Source organism: Pagrus major, chromosome 8 (assembly GCF_040436345.1).
Source record: "Pagrus major chromosome 8, Pma_NU_1.0".
NCBI lineage: Eukaryota > Metazoa > Chordata > Actinopteri > Spariformes > Sparidae > Pagrus > Pagrus major.
The window spans coordinates 4293673-4307605 of NC_133222.1; the positions used below are offsets into that span (position 1 = coordinate 4293673).

Genomic DNA, 13933 nt, shown 5'->3' on the forward strand with positions numbered 1-13933 from the left:
GTCGACTTTCTGTGACGCTCACAGTCAGCGACACCAGACGATAAAACAGAATAAAATGTTTAAATCTGAACTTTTTCAGCATGTCCATCCCATCTGAGGCTCAAATAAAAACCTACCACACCCTGCAGGCAGTTAAAGGTGTGTTCAAAGGCGCCAACGTGTCTTTTAAGTGTCCCGTGCCTCTGACTAAATCTGTCCGCTTATCAGTTATGACTCAAGTCGAAAACCCTCCCAGTGACAATAAAGAGTCACATTCCACCTGACAGCAGAGAGGAAAGGGACTTTCCTGTCCTCCACTCCCTTTTTACTGCCGCGTGTCAGGAATTTACTACAGAAATGCTGCTCCTGAAGTGTCAAATATAAGATGACTGACACTATAATGATGTCATAACAGGCTAACAGACCCTCGAAACCAAGTGGGGAATAAAAAATAATCAGAGGAGAGCTTAACTTTATGTCAAAAATGCATGATTGTTTATTCAAATAAATACACACGCTCAAACACACGTTGAAACAGTAAATAATTTAAAAAACAAAGACAAAAAGCTGTTTGCCAGTAACATCACGACATATTCTGGAAAACAAATAAATTAACATCATGGGGTTTTTTTTTAGGAGACAATCCCTCCCAGGAGAGCAAACTTGAAATAGTTTTGACAATTCAAGGGTTCAGTCCTGTGTGTGTGGAGCTTCTCAGTGTCTCTGCCTCTCCCAGAGAGCTCAGTCCCGAACAATCCTTCATCTCCGGACCGGATGACCTCGTCTTCCTTTTTGGTCCGCGCATTATTTCTGTATGGTCCACATTGACACTAGAAAAGGAGATTAAATAAGAAACACGTCATTAGTTTCACGATTCTCCCACTGCGTTATTTTTTACTCATATTTGCCATCATGTCAGCTATATGTCACGGTGTGTCCGCTCACCATATTAGGAGTGGTTTAAGTGCCGGTGCGCCCTCCAGCCGGCTCAGGGCGCCCTCGCCATGCGCCTCTCCTGCTGTCCGGGCGACGCGCTCTCGTTGTCCTGCCGCGTTTTAAAGTCCTGGATGGCCTTTCTGTTCTGGAAATCAATCAGAGCCATGGTGATCACCGCGTTCCAGCAGTTCTCCTCTCCAGAGCACCGGAAATCGATCTCCTTATTGTCTGTGGTTACGATGGTGAAGTAGACGAACTTGCCGGTGCGCTCCACGCAGTCCACCTTCTTGATGGACTGCAGCTTGAGCTCCTTGCCCCTGGAGCGCTTCTGCGTGTCCGCGTAAATGTTGAGGCTGTCCGTGGTCAGGACGCACGTCTTCCTCTTCCAGAACTGGAGCAGGTTGTCGCTCCTCTTCTCCAGCTCTCCCTCCTTGAGGACCTGGCTGATCTCCTCCGCTGACATTTTCATTGTTTCCGGCGGGCAGGTTTGTGAACTCCCTGCTTCCCTGCTGCGTCGTCCGAGGAGCCCGAGTGAGGAGCTTCTCCACGAGTTGTGTGGTAATCCAGAGTGGCGTTGTGAATGAACCAAGGTAGCAGAGGACTTTTTATAGTCAACTCTGGCCCGAGCCCTTCCCACTTGACGTCAGATGATTTGGGAATGCATCAACAGTTGCCAGTGGAGTAATTCAAGGCTGTGTGGGCGGAAGCTGCGGCGCAGGCGGGAGGGGAGAGAGGGCAGAGGAAGTCCTAACGTGGACCTAATTACACCGCCAGCATGTTAATTACTAATCCACATCCTGCCGAGGAGATTAGTGCAAATATTTGCCCACTGCGCATTAAGTGATTCAGTCTAATATGGTTAATTACCAGATGTTGCGCAGAGAGAGGGAGCCGAGCACATGCGTAAAAAATCAGCCCGCTGCTCCTGTAAACCATTAAGATCATCATTCATCTCAGATGGGTTTTTGAATTCACCCTTAAAGTTTATGATCCAGACTTTTTCCATGACTGCCTGGTAATTCATTCCCTTTATAATCCTTCACTGCGCCAACGAGCTCCCTGGTGACTCCAGACTAAACCTGCTACATCTGAGTGGGGTTTTTTTTTTTCTTCTTTTTTTTTTTTTTTTACATAAACTCTGCTATTCCTGTCTGAGGATGTCAAAATTCACCAAAACAGCCCACAAGCACAGTTTCCACTCAGTGAGAGGAGGATTCATCATGTCAGCAGCTAAAAAAAGGAAAGGTTACAAAGTTTAGAAAGAAACAGTTACAGAGCCCAAAACACAGAGACAGAGAGCAGCCAAACATTTATTTAAGTCTCCCTGCTGCCGTCAAATATGAGTTCACTGAACTAAACTTGATTATTTAGTCTGAAGTCTCAGGAGGGCTGAACTTTTGTCTTTGTGTGTTCTCAGTGTGAGACAGAGGAGAAACGCTGCTCCCTGCACGGCTGGGAGGGTTATTTTAAAAAAGTAACTATACAGTATACGGATACAGTAACTAATTACCTGTTAAAAATGTAGTCAGTAATGTAATGTTACTTGCTGAGCTTACTTTTGGATTACTTCGATAGTAAAGACGAGAGTAATAAATGACTTTGATTTCATCTTCATACACTAAAAAAATGCAATCCACTGTTTTACTAAATGTACCTGTAATCTAATTACATCTTTTTTCTGTATTTTAGAATACAGTTACCTTTAGTTGGTATCCTGATTACATTATCCTGTTACATGTATTCCTTTACACCTACAAGCCTTCACCTTGTTCTCATTATTACTATTATTATTATAAAAACGAGGCTTTTAAAGAGAAACTTAAACTAAGACTTATCTTAACGTTGCCAAAAAATAAGTTCCCATCATTCATTTCCTCAAGATACAAAAAAAAAGCTGCCGAGTCTTCGGATAGTTTTTATGTTTTATTAAAAACTTGAATTGAACAAATTGAATTAACTTTGAGTCGTAAATTAATTCAACTCATCATTTCAGAGTCGGATAAACTCGTGTTTATGAGGGATTAAAAATGTGAAGTTGAATCAACTTTAAAAGATATTTAGAAAAAGTGAAAGACAAAAGTTTAGCTGATTCCTGAGAGCGTTTTAAAGGATGAAATAAGAAAGGGAAAAAGAAAGGTCAGCCATTGTTCAGGCCATAATGAAAGCTACACTGAGTGAGTCAGATGCCCTTTGATATCAGTGAATGAGGTGTGTCCAGCTCTGATATTATCCTCCCACGCTGAGCCTCTTCACTAACAACTGACCACAGTGTCACTCTGTCACCGCTCGGGCCTGGTCGCTCATGTCAGACCGACGGCAGCAGACTTTAGATGAGCGGATCGCTCTTCGAAGAACCGATACTACGGATACAAAGTCTCGATTTGAGCGTTGATACTTGCACCACATCCTGAGCACACAAACCTTCTTCTTAGTGTTGCAATATTTGCATTTCCTCTGAAGTGAAGTGATCACCGTCGTGTGTTTAACGTGCATATGATCAAGTAATTAACAGAGAATAGTTCAACATAAATGTCTCATGTTCAGCAAAGTATTTGGTGGTAATAACGAAGTAGATCAGTCGTAAAATATGACATGTTTTGCTTCCTCACATGATGAGACATTCACTGCTTTTAACGACACAAGTGATTGATATCTGGTGCTACTCTGCACGGGACGGAAACCAAACTCTGTGGTCTTGGCCACCCCGGGCCTTCATGAATCAGCAGGAGGAGGTGGTGGTCTTCCCCCTGCAGCCTGCTAGTCCCGCTGAGGGATCATCACCCACGCACACACCTGACCCCCCAGAGTCCAGCTCAGATCATATCACTTGTGTTGCACAGTGGGTGAACGTGCATCAGGCACCCACTTCGGGCCCTCCAGGCCGCCTCGCTATCAGTCTCCTCTTACAGACATTTTTGGAAACATCCCCCTTCAAGTACCCCCCCTCAGGAAGTGACATAGACAAGACTCTCTCCACACACACACACACACACACACACACACACACACACACACCAGTTCTCCGGAGTCGTCCAGTAATTACTCAAATATCTGGGTGACCTCAAACTTCTTTTCAGAGAGAACCACCCAGAAGACATGAACGCCGCTGTGATCGTACAGACATTTGACAGCACCAGAGGCCGTAACCATGGTGAATCACTTCAAACCGAGCGCTGCCGAGCAACCCTGACTGACACCGGAGCGGGATGTGGCGACAAGTTTAATCCTCCTATCTCAAAGAAGAGGAAACCACATGTGTGTGTTCTGAGTCCAACAGCTTCTGTCTCGACCGGCCACTTTGTTTTGGGGGCTTTTCTCTTTGTTGCTTGGTAACACGCGTGTGTGTGATGTATGTGTGTGTGCGTGATGTGTACATGTGTGCATACATAGGTTTTTGTTTGAAGGAAGACTGCGGTGGAGCCTCACAGACATGCCCAGGCAGTGACTCAGCAGGAGGTGGAGCGCCTTACTTTTGGAGGAGTTTGCTTGCCAAAGGCGGCCAGGTGTGTGTGTGAGTGTGTGTGCAAATGTGAGTGACTGAATATGTTGTGTCTATCCTTGTGTGTGTGTGTGTGTGTGCAAGGATCGTGATTAATTGCAGCAGTAGTGTTCATGTTAGTACGTGTTACTGAGGAACAGCACTCTTGAATCTCAATAAATCTCAGTTAACAGCTGACGTTTCTGCAAACCACTGATACGTTCACATTAGTAGACGGCGTAGCTCACATACCATATTGACATTTCTTCAAAATGTGTCATAGCAAGTTCACATTACGTGATTTTGACCTGAATTTCTTCCCTGGAAGTTTAAAAGGATGGTGGTGGAGTTACAGGCAAGAAGCCTGCGGAGCCATTGACCACAGTTCAGGACTGCGTTTCTAACATCTGTAAGCGTGACCTCGAGACAATTTTTCAGCCATGTTTGTGGCAACAACAAAACAAATATAGTTTCTCCCGCTGCGCTCCAGATCTGTAATTTCTCCCATTATTCTGTGGGTGGGTGTCGTGATACCTGGCAACCCAACACAGATGCAAAGGCAAGGCACTCTTCCCTCCGATTCGCTCAGTTAGTCGCTGAAAAAAATTGCTAAAACCGGCGCCAAGAGTTAGAAATACGCTTCCAAATGAGATGATCTCCCTCTTTTTCACAGCCTAATGTTGGCAGGTATGCCACAGCTGTGTTTTTGGCATGTTTTAAGCTATAACATGATCTTTCCTTCACCCTAACCAAGTGTTTTTTGTGCCTAAACTGAACCAGAGCATGAATATAGCCTTGTCACAACATAAAATAGAAAATTTAACCTAAAGAAACGTAGTTTTAACATATCCACGGTTTGCAGAAACGTATATTGCCAACACTTATCCTGGTGGCTGGTTTGCCCCACATCGTGACAGCTGAGCTTGAAAACATCATAAACCGCAAAATGTGCCAGCTGAGTAACAGCAGCAACAGCCAATGTGTCCCTGTTTTCCCGGTTTTTCCGGCTTGTGAGAAGGTACAAGTATTTCTGGAGGGAGTCAGACTTCGTGACAGATCTCAGGAGGTGTGTTGTGACAACCTCGGGGCTCAAATCAGCGTTCTCACCATCTCTGCTCAGACAAAACAAAACCCACAGAGGGAGGAAGTACAATAATGTGTCATCTGCAACAACTGAGGAGGGATTTGATTTGTAAAATAAAGAGATAAAATGTGAGTTACTGAGCACAAGGATTAAAAAAAACAAAACAATTACAGGATGTTCTTGCTTCAGCATGTGATAGAGCTTTGCAGCCGGTGGCACATGGGTGTGACAAGACAGCAGGTGGAAGGACCAGAAAGGCCTCAGAGTTTGTTGGTCGTGTCGGGGCACGAAGCTGCGGAGTGTTTATTTGTGAGTCACAGCACGCATAACACATAAATACAGAGAAAGCCAACTCACTGACCCTGCAGGAGTCCCTTTGTTTAGCTTTAAAATAAGACATCGTGTGTAAGAGATTAATATCCTTCTTTTTTGGGGGATTTGGCGGTTTACATGAAACAGCAGCGCAGAATAATGGAGACTAGATAAATCTACTTTGCAAACTAGTTAACAAGTAGTTGTATGTTCACATATAAACAGCAATAATTGCATTTATTTGTCTAACCACTGAGGGAAATACCTGACTCTGCAGCAGCTAAATGTTCAGGTAGTTCCTAACTTCGTCCTGCTGTTTGGTGCTGAGCAGGTAAACAGTCTATCAGATGTTTTTGCCAGAAACAGCTGACTGCTGCGGGCAAAACCACACAACAAGAACGATGACAGTGAACCGACAGTCGACAGCCGCTGGAAAAAAAAAACGAAACAATAAGTTGAAGGAAGTTGAAACGCTCTGTAGAGCGAGGATGAACCGCAGAGTCGGGGTTGACCGTGTGACACATTGCTTCTAAAAATATCGATTATAGCCGCTTTATCCTTTTAATTGGACTAATAAAGATTTAAAGTCTCTGATGAAAGAGCGTCGTGCCAGGACGGCAGCAATAAAGGTGGAGATTAACTATTAACAAACTGTCACACCCAGCAGTAACACTAAGAGCACACAGAGTTCAGAGACTTGAACATCCTGAGTACAAACGCTGCATAACCTCAACTTGGTAAAAGTTATATAGAACAGTGGATCACAACTTTTTCGAGTCGCGACCCCTCATAAAAATTAGGTTGGTGCTCAAGACCCACCTTTACTCTCACAAACACACTTCAGAAAATGTATGTTAAGGTAAATTATATGACTGGTGCAGGCAATGTAACATAAAAACTATTCCCCAGTCTGAAATATGTTTACATTTTTGTCCACAACCGTCTGACGACCCCTAGAAATTAACTCGAACGAAAAAAACAAGTAAATATTCTCAAGAGTTTTTAATAACACTGCTTATACTTTCATACTTGATAAACTTGACTTCAGGAAATTCAGACACATATCTTCACGCAGTGGCTAAGTTGCATTGTGGGTAGTAAAGTAGGTGCCAGGTTTTGAAAAGGAAGACGAATGTGTGGAATTAAAAGCGGATATCTCTGCTGATGTTTTAAGATTTTAATCAGTTGTTTTCAAACTCTCCGTAATGAGTCCGACAGAGTTATAGCAGTCCAATGCTGCACAAAACCAGGCACCCCCCATTTTTTTAAACATATGCAGTAGTACTCCCTGAGACCTGTAAACACACTTTAATGTGTAAAACTGGCGGAGTTACCCTTTAAGAGTAATTTGTTAACCTCCCTCAGGCAGTGAACTATACATAGTCAAGCTAACAATGGGCAGCAGCAGTATGGATGAGCTGGCTGTGATGGGCCGCTGACAAGTACAGCAGAGCCGGCAGGTAACAGCTGCATACTGTGACACGTTTATGACTTAGGCACACACACACACAGACACAGACACACACACACACACACACACACACACACACACACACACACACACACACACACACACATCCTCCTCTGCTCTTTTGCTCTTTGGTGACATGCCCTTGTGATGAGACTCCGCAGCTATTTGAGGCATTGTTCTGATAAGCCCTGTGTGTGTGTGTCTGAGGCCACGCTGGCATTCAGCAGCGTGGGAAAAAGAACAAATGGCTGATGAGGGCAGCGAGCAGGCGAACACAACACAATGCTGCAGGAGGAACCGTCGTGGAGAACAATGAAAACAGATCAGACACTCAAGAAGCGCTGGACGGTTACTGTATGATGGCAGAGTTAAAGATGGCAGAGACATCACAAACATTATTGCTGCATTAAGGTGCTGCGTATCATTTTAACCCCCTTAAACCCACATTTCTGTTGTTCCATACCTTCATGTTTTGCCTTATAAAGTTGTCAAACATCCCCCAAATCAGCACAACCAGAGTTGATTGCATGTCAGCCAATAAAACTTTTGTAAACTATAATAGGTGAATTTTTTTTACTGATTTATTAATATCGTAGCTGCTTGAGAGCTCCTTTATTGTAGTTTAATCTATAAGATGTATCATAATTGATTATATATTTTGTTTAAAAGAGTGACTTGCAATAGTAAAAGTGAACTGAAACAATATTACTCACAAAACTAAATAGAAAAATATCTTATAAATTCTAATTAATATAATATTAGATTGCATATGTTTTATTATACTGGGACTGGGATCTCTATGTGACTGGACTCTTCTCTGGACTTCACCCTGTATTATGATTACAAACACTAAAGCTTAAACTAATAAAAATTAAACTAGAACAACAATAAAAACAGAAGTGAAAATGAGCAAACCTGATCTGGAAAGCTGAACTGAACTGAAAACAAAAACACAAAACTTATTTTTCTAAAATGTTGTGAACTAGAAGCTCAAAGTCGAACATGAAGTCGAGTACTTATGTAAAAGTAATCAGTTACATTCCTTCGCTGGCCTTATTACCCTGGTATGTGTTTCCTGTTCATGCTCTCTCTTAAATGTCACCGCATATTAAACACCGAACTGAAATCATTGTGTCCGACTATCATTAAACACGACACACAGGTGTGTGAGCTATGTGACTTATGATAACCACACTTCCTTCACACGCTAATGAGCCGTGTGAAGTCACTCGGGTGACAGTTAGAAGATGTGATCCAGCGAGCCGCTCTCAGAGTCCAGCATCTCGTTCTTGCACAACTCAACGCTGTTGAAGAATGGCAGGTATGCAGGTCTGCGATCCTTCTGCCGGGGCCAGGAATGTAGCGTTCGCTGTGCCGTCTGCATAGCTTCACCGCGGCTTAGATGATAAACCTAAAGTCTTTCCATAGAACCTAAACTAATCTGCGTTGGGGAGCGGGGCCACGGACCGGACTTTTTGGGCTTGATGGTTAAACCTTTCAGGCCCGTGCCGTCCAATTCCACAACTCAAAGAATTGCTGGTTTGTCTGCTGTGGACTAAGACAATGTCTCATTGTCAGGTAATCCACATAAAGCCAGAAGTGACAGTGAAAAAGTTGATGAATAACTCAGGGAATTCTCCCATACGCTTTTACAGAGTTTGATTATGATGAATCACCTCTTCCTCCGCAGATGAGGTAAAAACCTTTCATGGTTTTTGTAACCTTGGAACAAAGCGGAGCATGGCCCTGCATTTATGTAACCTAATACCTGTCCATGTAATCCAGGTATGACTGGCAGCTTTATCAGTTCTCATGGAGGAGCGTGATTCAGGTTAAACACGCCACACCTAGCTCGCTATTCATTCACTGATTCATTCATGAATCAAGACAGAGGTGTGCTTCCCCTGGCGCTGCGCTGTGATTGGGTGTGAAGCTTGCTTTCCCACACATACCAAGGCAAGAAAAATAACTGGTGATAATGCAGTAAAGCCAATTAGATTAGCTTGGTAACAGTGGCCATTGTTTATAGTTATTCATGTTAAGCACAGATAGATAAGCATAAAGGAACAAAGTGCGCCTGGTCACTCGACTGTAGCAGATAGCGATATAAATTTGCCGTTGGGTTTAGTGGTCTGCTCAGGTTTGATACCACGCTGCTCAGAGTTACTCTCCACACTGCTTCTTTCTCCCACCATCCAAAGACATGCCAGTCGGATAGACCGGACGTGCTCCAGCCTGAAAAACAGGTTCAAAAAATGAATGCATGGACGGGATTTTGGCCAAAAGCTGTCACAATCCCTCCGTATTTCCACAGTTTTGGCTTGAGACGGTGGGAAAAGCTGTTGTGAAACCCACGCTGGAGTGTTAGTCACAGCCTTGTTTGGTCTCCTGGAGGAGATTGTGAACTGCTCTCTCCAAGGACGCTGCCCCTCCTGAACACAGTTTCACATGAGCCCTCAGTCGTGATTAGCAGGTCTTGTTTATACGGGGCAGGTGCTGTCAGGAGAGGTTAAGGTGACAGCTGAACTGTTGCATTTACATGTTTGTCCTAACCAGAGAGTAGGACGAGAAGTTCTTTTGGTTCAACAGTCTTGCTAATGACTGAGTGAACAGGCTCGTTTGTCTTTTTACTCCTCATCAATCAAAATCAAAGTTCAGTGGAGATCTGAGTGACAGGTCCTCATGCATTTTGGAGTGACTTCCGTTAAACAAGACTGAGAACTGACAGCCATGCTAGCCGTTCTGTGAGGCTAGGTTGTTTGAGCTAAATGCTAATGTAGTTGTGGACGAAATGATTAAAATAAAAATGTATAATGCCGTCTGTTATCCTCATCATTTTCCTCCTCCGTTTCGTTTATACCGTTTGTGCAGGGAGGTTTGCGCTGCTGATTGCACAACTGTGTGCACACTTGCCAAAGAGATGTCATTTTGGTCACGGTCTGCCAAGATCCTAACTTTTGGCATTCTGCACCTGGAACGCCTCGAGGCCAGAAGTTTGGAAGATTCAACTTGGAAATTCCAACTTCCGTCTTTGACGCAGCGTCAGTTTAGTGTGTTAGGATGCGAACGTTTGCTGATTAGCACTAAACATAAAGTACAGCTGAGTCTAATGGCTATGTTGTCGACCCTGTGGTGGCACGACAGGAAAAAGTCAGGGGATCACCAGCGTCATTGGGAGTCTTCCTCTGGGTACCATGAATATCTGTGGGACATCTGATAGCAGTGTATCCTGCAGTTGTTGGGATATTCTCTCCTGGCTCCCGCTGCCTCTTATATTGATGAATCTGGATGGTCATACTGTGTGACCCCCCTGTCCTCTTCCAGGTCACCACAATAGAGTGGAGGCCTTGTATCAGATATTCTGTCAGTGAAATTTGTAAAATGGGATTTTGTTTTTCTGCTCTGTACATGTGACATCTACTGCATGTCTGTCCACCCTGGGAGAGGGAGCCGTCCTCTGTGGCTCCTCCATCTTTTTGTTCCCCAGAGGACGTCGCTCACTGTGCAGATTGTAAAGCCCACTGAGGCGATGTGATTGTGATTTTGGGCTTTATAAATAAATAAAACTGATTTGATATTTCAGTCAAAGCCATCCATACAACCATGCTGCTGGCATGGCAAGAAAAAAATGAAAATAAGGAAACAAAAAACTTTAGCTTCCTTCATGCACCAGCTGATAAACTGATTTAAAGATCAAAACGTTTGTAAAGCTGCAAGTTTTTGTGTCAACACCACCAGTAACATTATCAGATCTAAGAGGTAATGGGCTCTTTATCACACTGCCAGTTCAACTCATTCAGTTGTGCAGACCGACCCGGCGTCAGCAGCATAAAGCGCCTCTCTATTCCCTCCTTTTCTCTGGAACTCAGTCTGGCTCACATCACTTCCGACTGGGCGAAGACGATACAAAAGACCCCACAGAGACAAACTCGTTCACGGACAACAGCGTGCGCTCACGTACTCGGAGAGGCTCTGCCAAAAGCACCTTGGGGCCAAGAGTGGGCCAGCGGGTGCAGCTGCAGCTGGGAGGAAGAAGACTGCACCTCTTACACTCCTGCTGGACAAGGATGAGACGATGGCAGGAGGCGTCATTTAGGGATAATCCCAGCAGTGTGAATACTTTCCTTTGTTCTGCTGCTCTGGTCGTATCCACAGCTCACAGATCAGTCCACCAAACTGATTTCTGTTGATACGTGTTAAACATCCTCTCCATGCACATACACACTGGACAAAAACATCAAACCGCTTAGGAGCTGCGTGCTGAGGATGTCAAAGAGAGCGCGTAAGATAAAGCCTCACTGTGGTGGCTCTTTTTTTGTCTTTCAGCCGGGACACATGAGTTGACTTGACATTTGTCTCGTGAAGGGCCAGCTCTGTTTCACCTTCCAACACTGCAAAGACAAAAATACTTGTCATAACACAGACAGAAGCTGGTGTAACGAAGCTTCAGGAGGCAGAAAGACACATCACTTCACTGATCTTCTTTTCTAAATACATCGATTCACGTATTATAATTTGCAGTGGTGGAAGAACTGCTCGTAATTTCACTTAAAAGTGCAATATCTACGAATCTTTGTTGGAAATTAGAAATAATTGCCTACAAAAGCTGCCTACATTACCCACAATGCAAGTTAGCCACTGAATGACATCACTGGAGGCAATTTATCAGGTTACATGCAGCTTCGTCAGGAGCCAAAAAAGTCTTTATACTACTTTTCTCCCCCACATATGCAGTGGTAGTCCGGAAGACCTGTAAACACACTTTAATGTGTAAAATTGGTGGAGTTACCCTTTAAGTAAAAGTAACAATACAACAGTGTGGAGGAAAAACTCAGCTTCAAGTAAAACTACGAAGTATTTGCATCAAAATATACTTTAAGTGCCAAAAATAAAGGTACTTGTTCGGCAGAATGACCCATTTCAGAATAAAGTGTGTTACATTTTTCAGTAAACGCTGTATTTTGTGTATGTAACTGTAAGCAGGCGAGTGCATCAGCCCGACAGCACCGAGCGGTTCCATTTCTCCGGGCCATGTTGCGGAAAGCACAGAAATTATTAAAGACACAATTGGACTCCCTGTTACAGTGAAGCAACTCTCAAACCCCCCACACAGCAGCCGGGGCATGAATAGCGTCTTGTTCACATTTCTGTAGAGCAGAATCTTAAAAATGACAAAAGGAGACTGGTGAGAGATTTCAGTTTGTAGTTTACTGTCGAGGACTGAAGGACCAGAACTTCCCTCAGAAACATCAGCACCCCTCATACATTTAATTACCAATATAAAAAACATAATTATGGATTTAGTGTTGACAGTGATCTTGTCCTTATCGTGAACCTGATCTAATCCAGCCCTCTGTGTTCTCACCTCTGGTCCCACGAAGACAGAAAACACACACACAGCTGTTAAGTGTCGCTGGATGAAGTGACAGGATAAGAAAGCACCTGTCTTTCGGCACTCTGCAGAAAAACCCTGGGTTGCTAGGACACAAGTGTCGCCATCCTCCTCCTGAAACTTCAGAGCACTCAGCCATTATCTCCCACAATGCATCACAAGGGTCTCTCAGTGGAGCGTACATGCTTTCTCTATCTAGCAAGACAGAATTCCAGACATTCTGGTCGCCTCGCCTGATGTTGGGCAGACCGTCAGCGAATTCCTCCGGCCTGGAAACCACCATGCTGTTACAAAGTCCCCATGGTGCTGATGGGTGAAGACGAAGGTCAGTTCCAGTGTTTTCAGGCCATCAAGACTGCATGTTCTTTGCACTAAGCTACTGCTAATCATTTGCCAAATCGTCATCTGATGCCCAATAGTAAGGTCAGTGTGTGTGTGTGTGGCTACTCGCTGTCCAGTCGCATTGTGCTGCCGACAACAGCATCTGCATTCAGCCAGGCGAAGTGATCCGAGCACATAATGAGCGTACAGCAGGAGAGATGCTGGGAGCCGGCCAGTAAGACCAGTCTGTTACTGACAGACCAGTGGGAGCCTCGCTCGTCGTTTACTGAAGACATTTTGACATTTCACAGCAGGACAGCACAGGTGTCAAATAATAAAATGAATGATCGTCTGAGTAAAAGTATGAATTTAGGGTTTAATAATACTAAAAAGGTGAAAGTCATCCATATCAATAGTACTTGAGTAAAAACTCTTAAAGTATTTGATATTAAATGTACTCAAGTATCAAAAGTAATGCGTCTCTGACGCAGCACACAACCTGCAAAATAACTAGTAACTACAGTAATCACATAAATGTGGTGGAGTGGAAAGTTCCCTCCAGTAGAGAGGAACTATAAAGTAGCAGAAAATAGAAAATACTCAAGTACCTCAACATTTCCTGAAGTACAGTACTCGAGTAAATGTACTTAGTTACATTCCATGTAGCTGCTTCAGTCTCCAGCCCATAGAGGCGATTAACTGGCTAAAATGTATCAATATCAGTTTGTCTTTTGTATATTTTAAATTATAAATGAGTTATATTTTATTTAAATACATTTTCTCACACCAGCATTTTGTATTTCATTTTGATGTCATGTATTTCTGCCCGTCTCTGATTGTCGGTTACAATTTAAAACGGTTATATTCCCGACGGTGATTAATCATCAAGATCCCTTTTTGTTAATGTTATAAGTAACCTCTGCTATTTTCCTACTGTTACAAGTCAAAATGTCTGTTGTC

At 43.6% G+C, this 13933-nt stretch overlaps 1 protein-coding gene across 1 annotated transcript; it reads right to left on the reverse strand.

Annotated features, from left to right (window-relative positions):
• Positions 1-451: 451 nt before the first annotated feature.
• phlda2 (pleckstrin homology-like domain, family A, member 2) lies at positions 452-1474 on the reverse strand. Its single transcript, XM_073472543.1, has 2 exons — positions 925-1474; positions 452-809 (listed from the first exon to the last, which is right to left on the reverse strand). Exon 1 carries the CDS (start codon positions 1382-1384, stop codon positions 968-970), a length of 417 nt encoding a protein of 138 aa, XP_073328644.1. The 5' UTR covers positions 1385-1474; the 3' UTR covers positions 452-809; positions 925-967.
• Positions 1475-13933: the final 12459 nt, after the last annotated feature.

Excerpts from the sequence above, each read along its gene's own strand:
- phlda2 (XM_073472543.1), bottom strand. The coding sequence starts at position 1,384 with ATGAAAATGTCAGCGGAGGAGATCAGCCAGGTCCTCAAGGAGGGAGAG.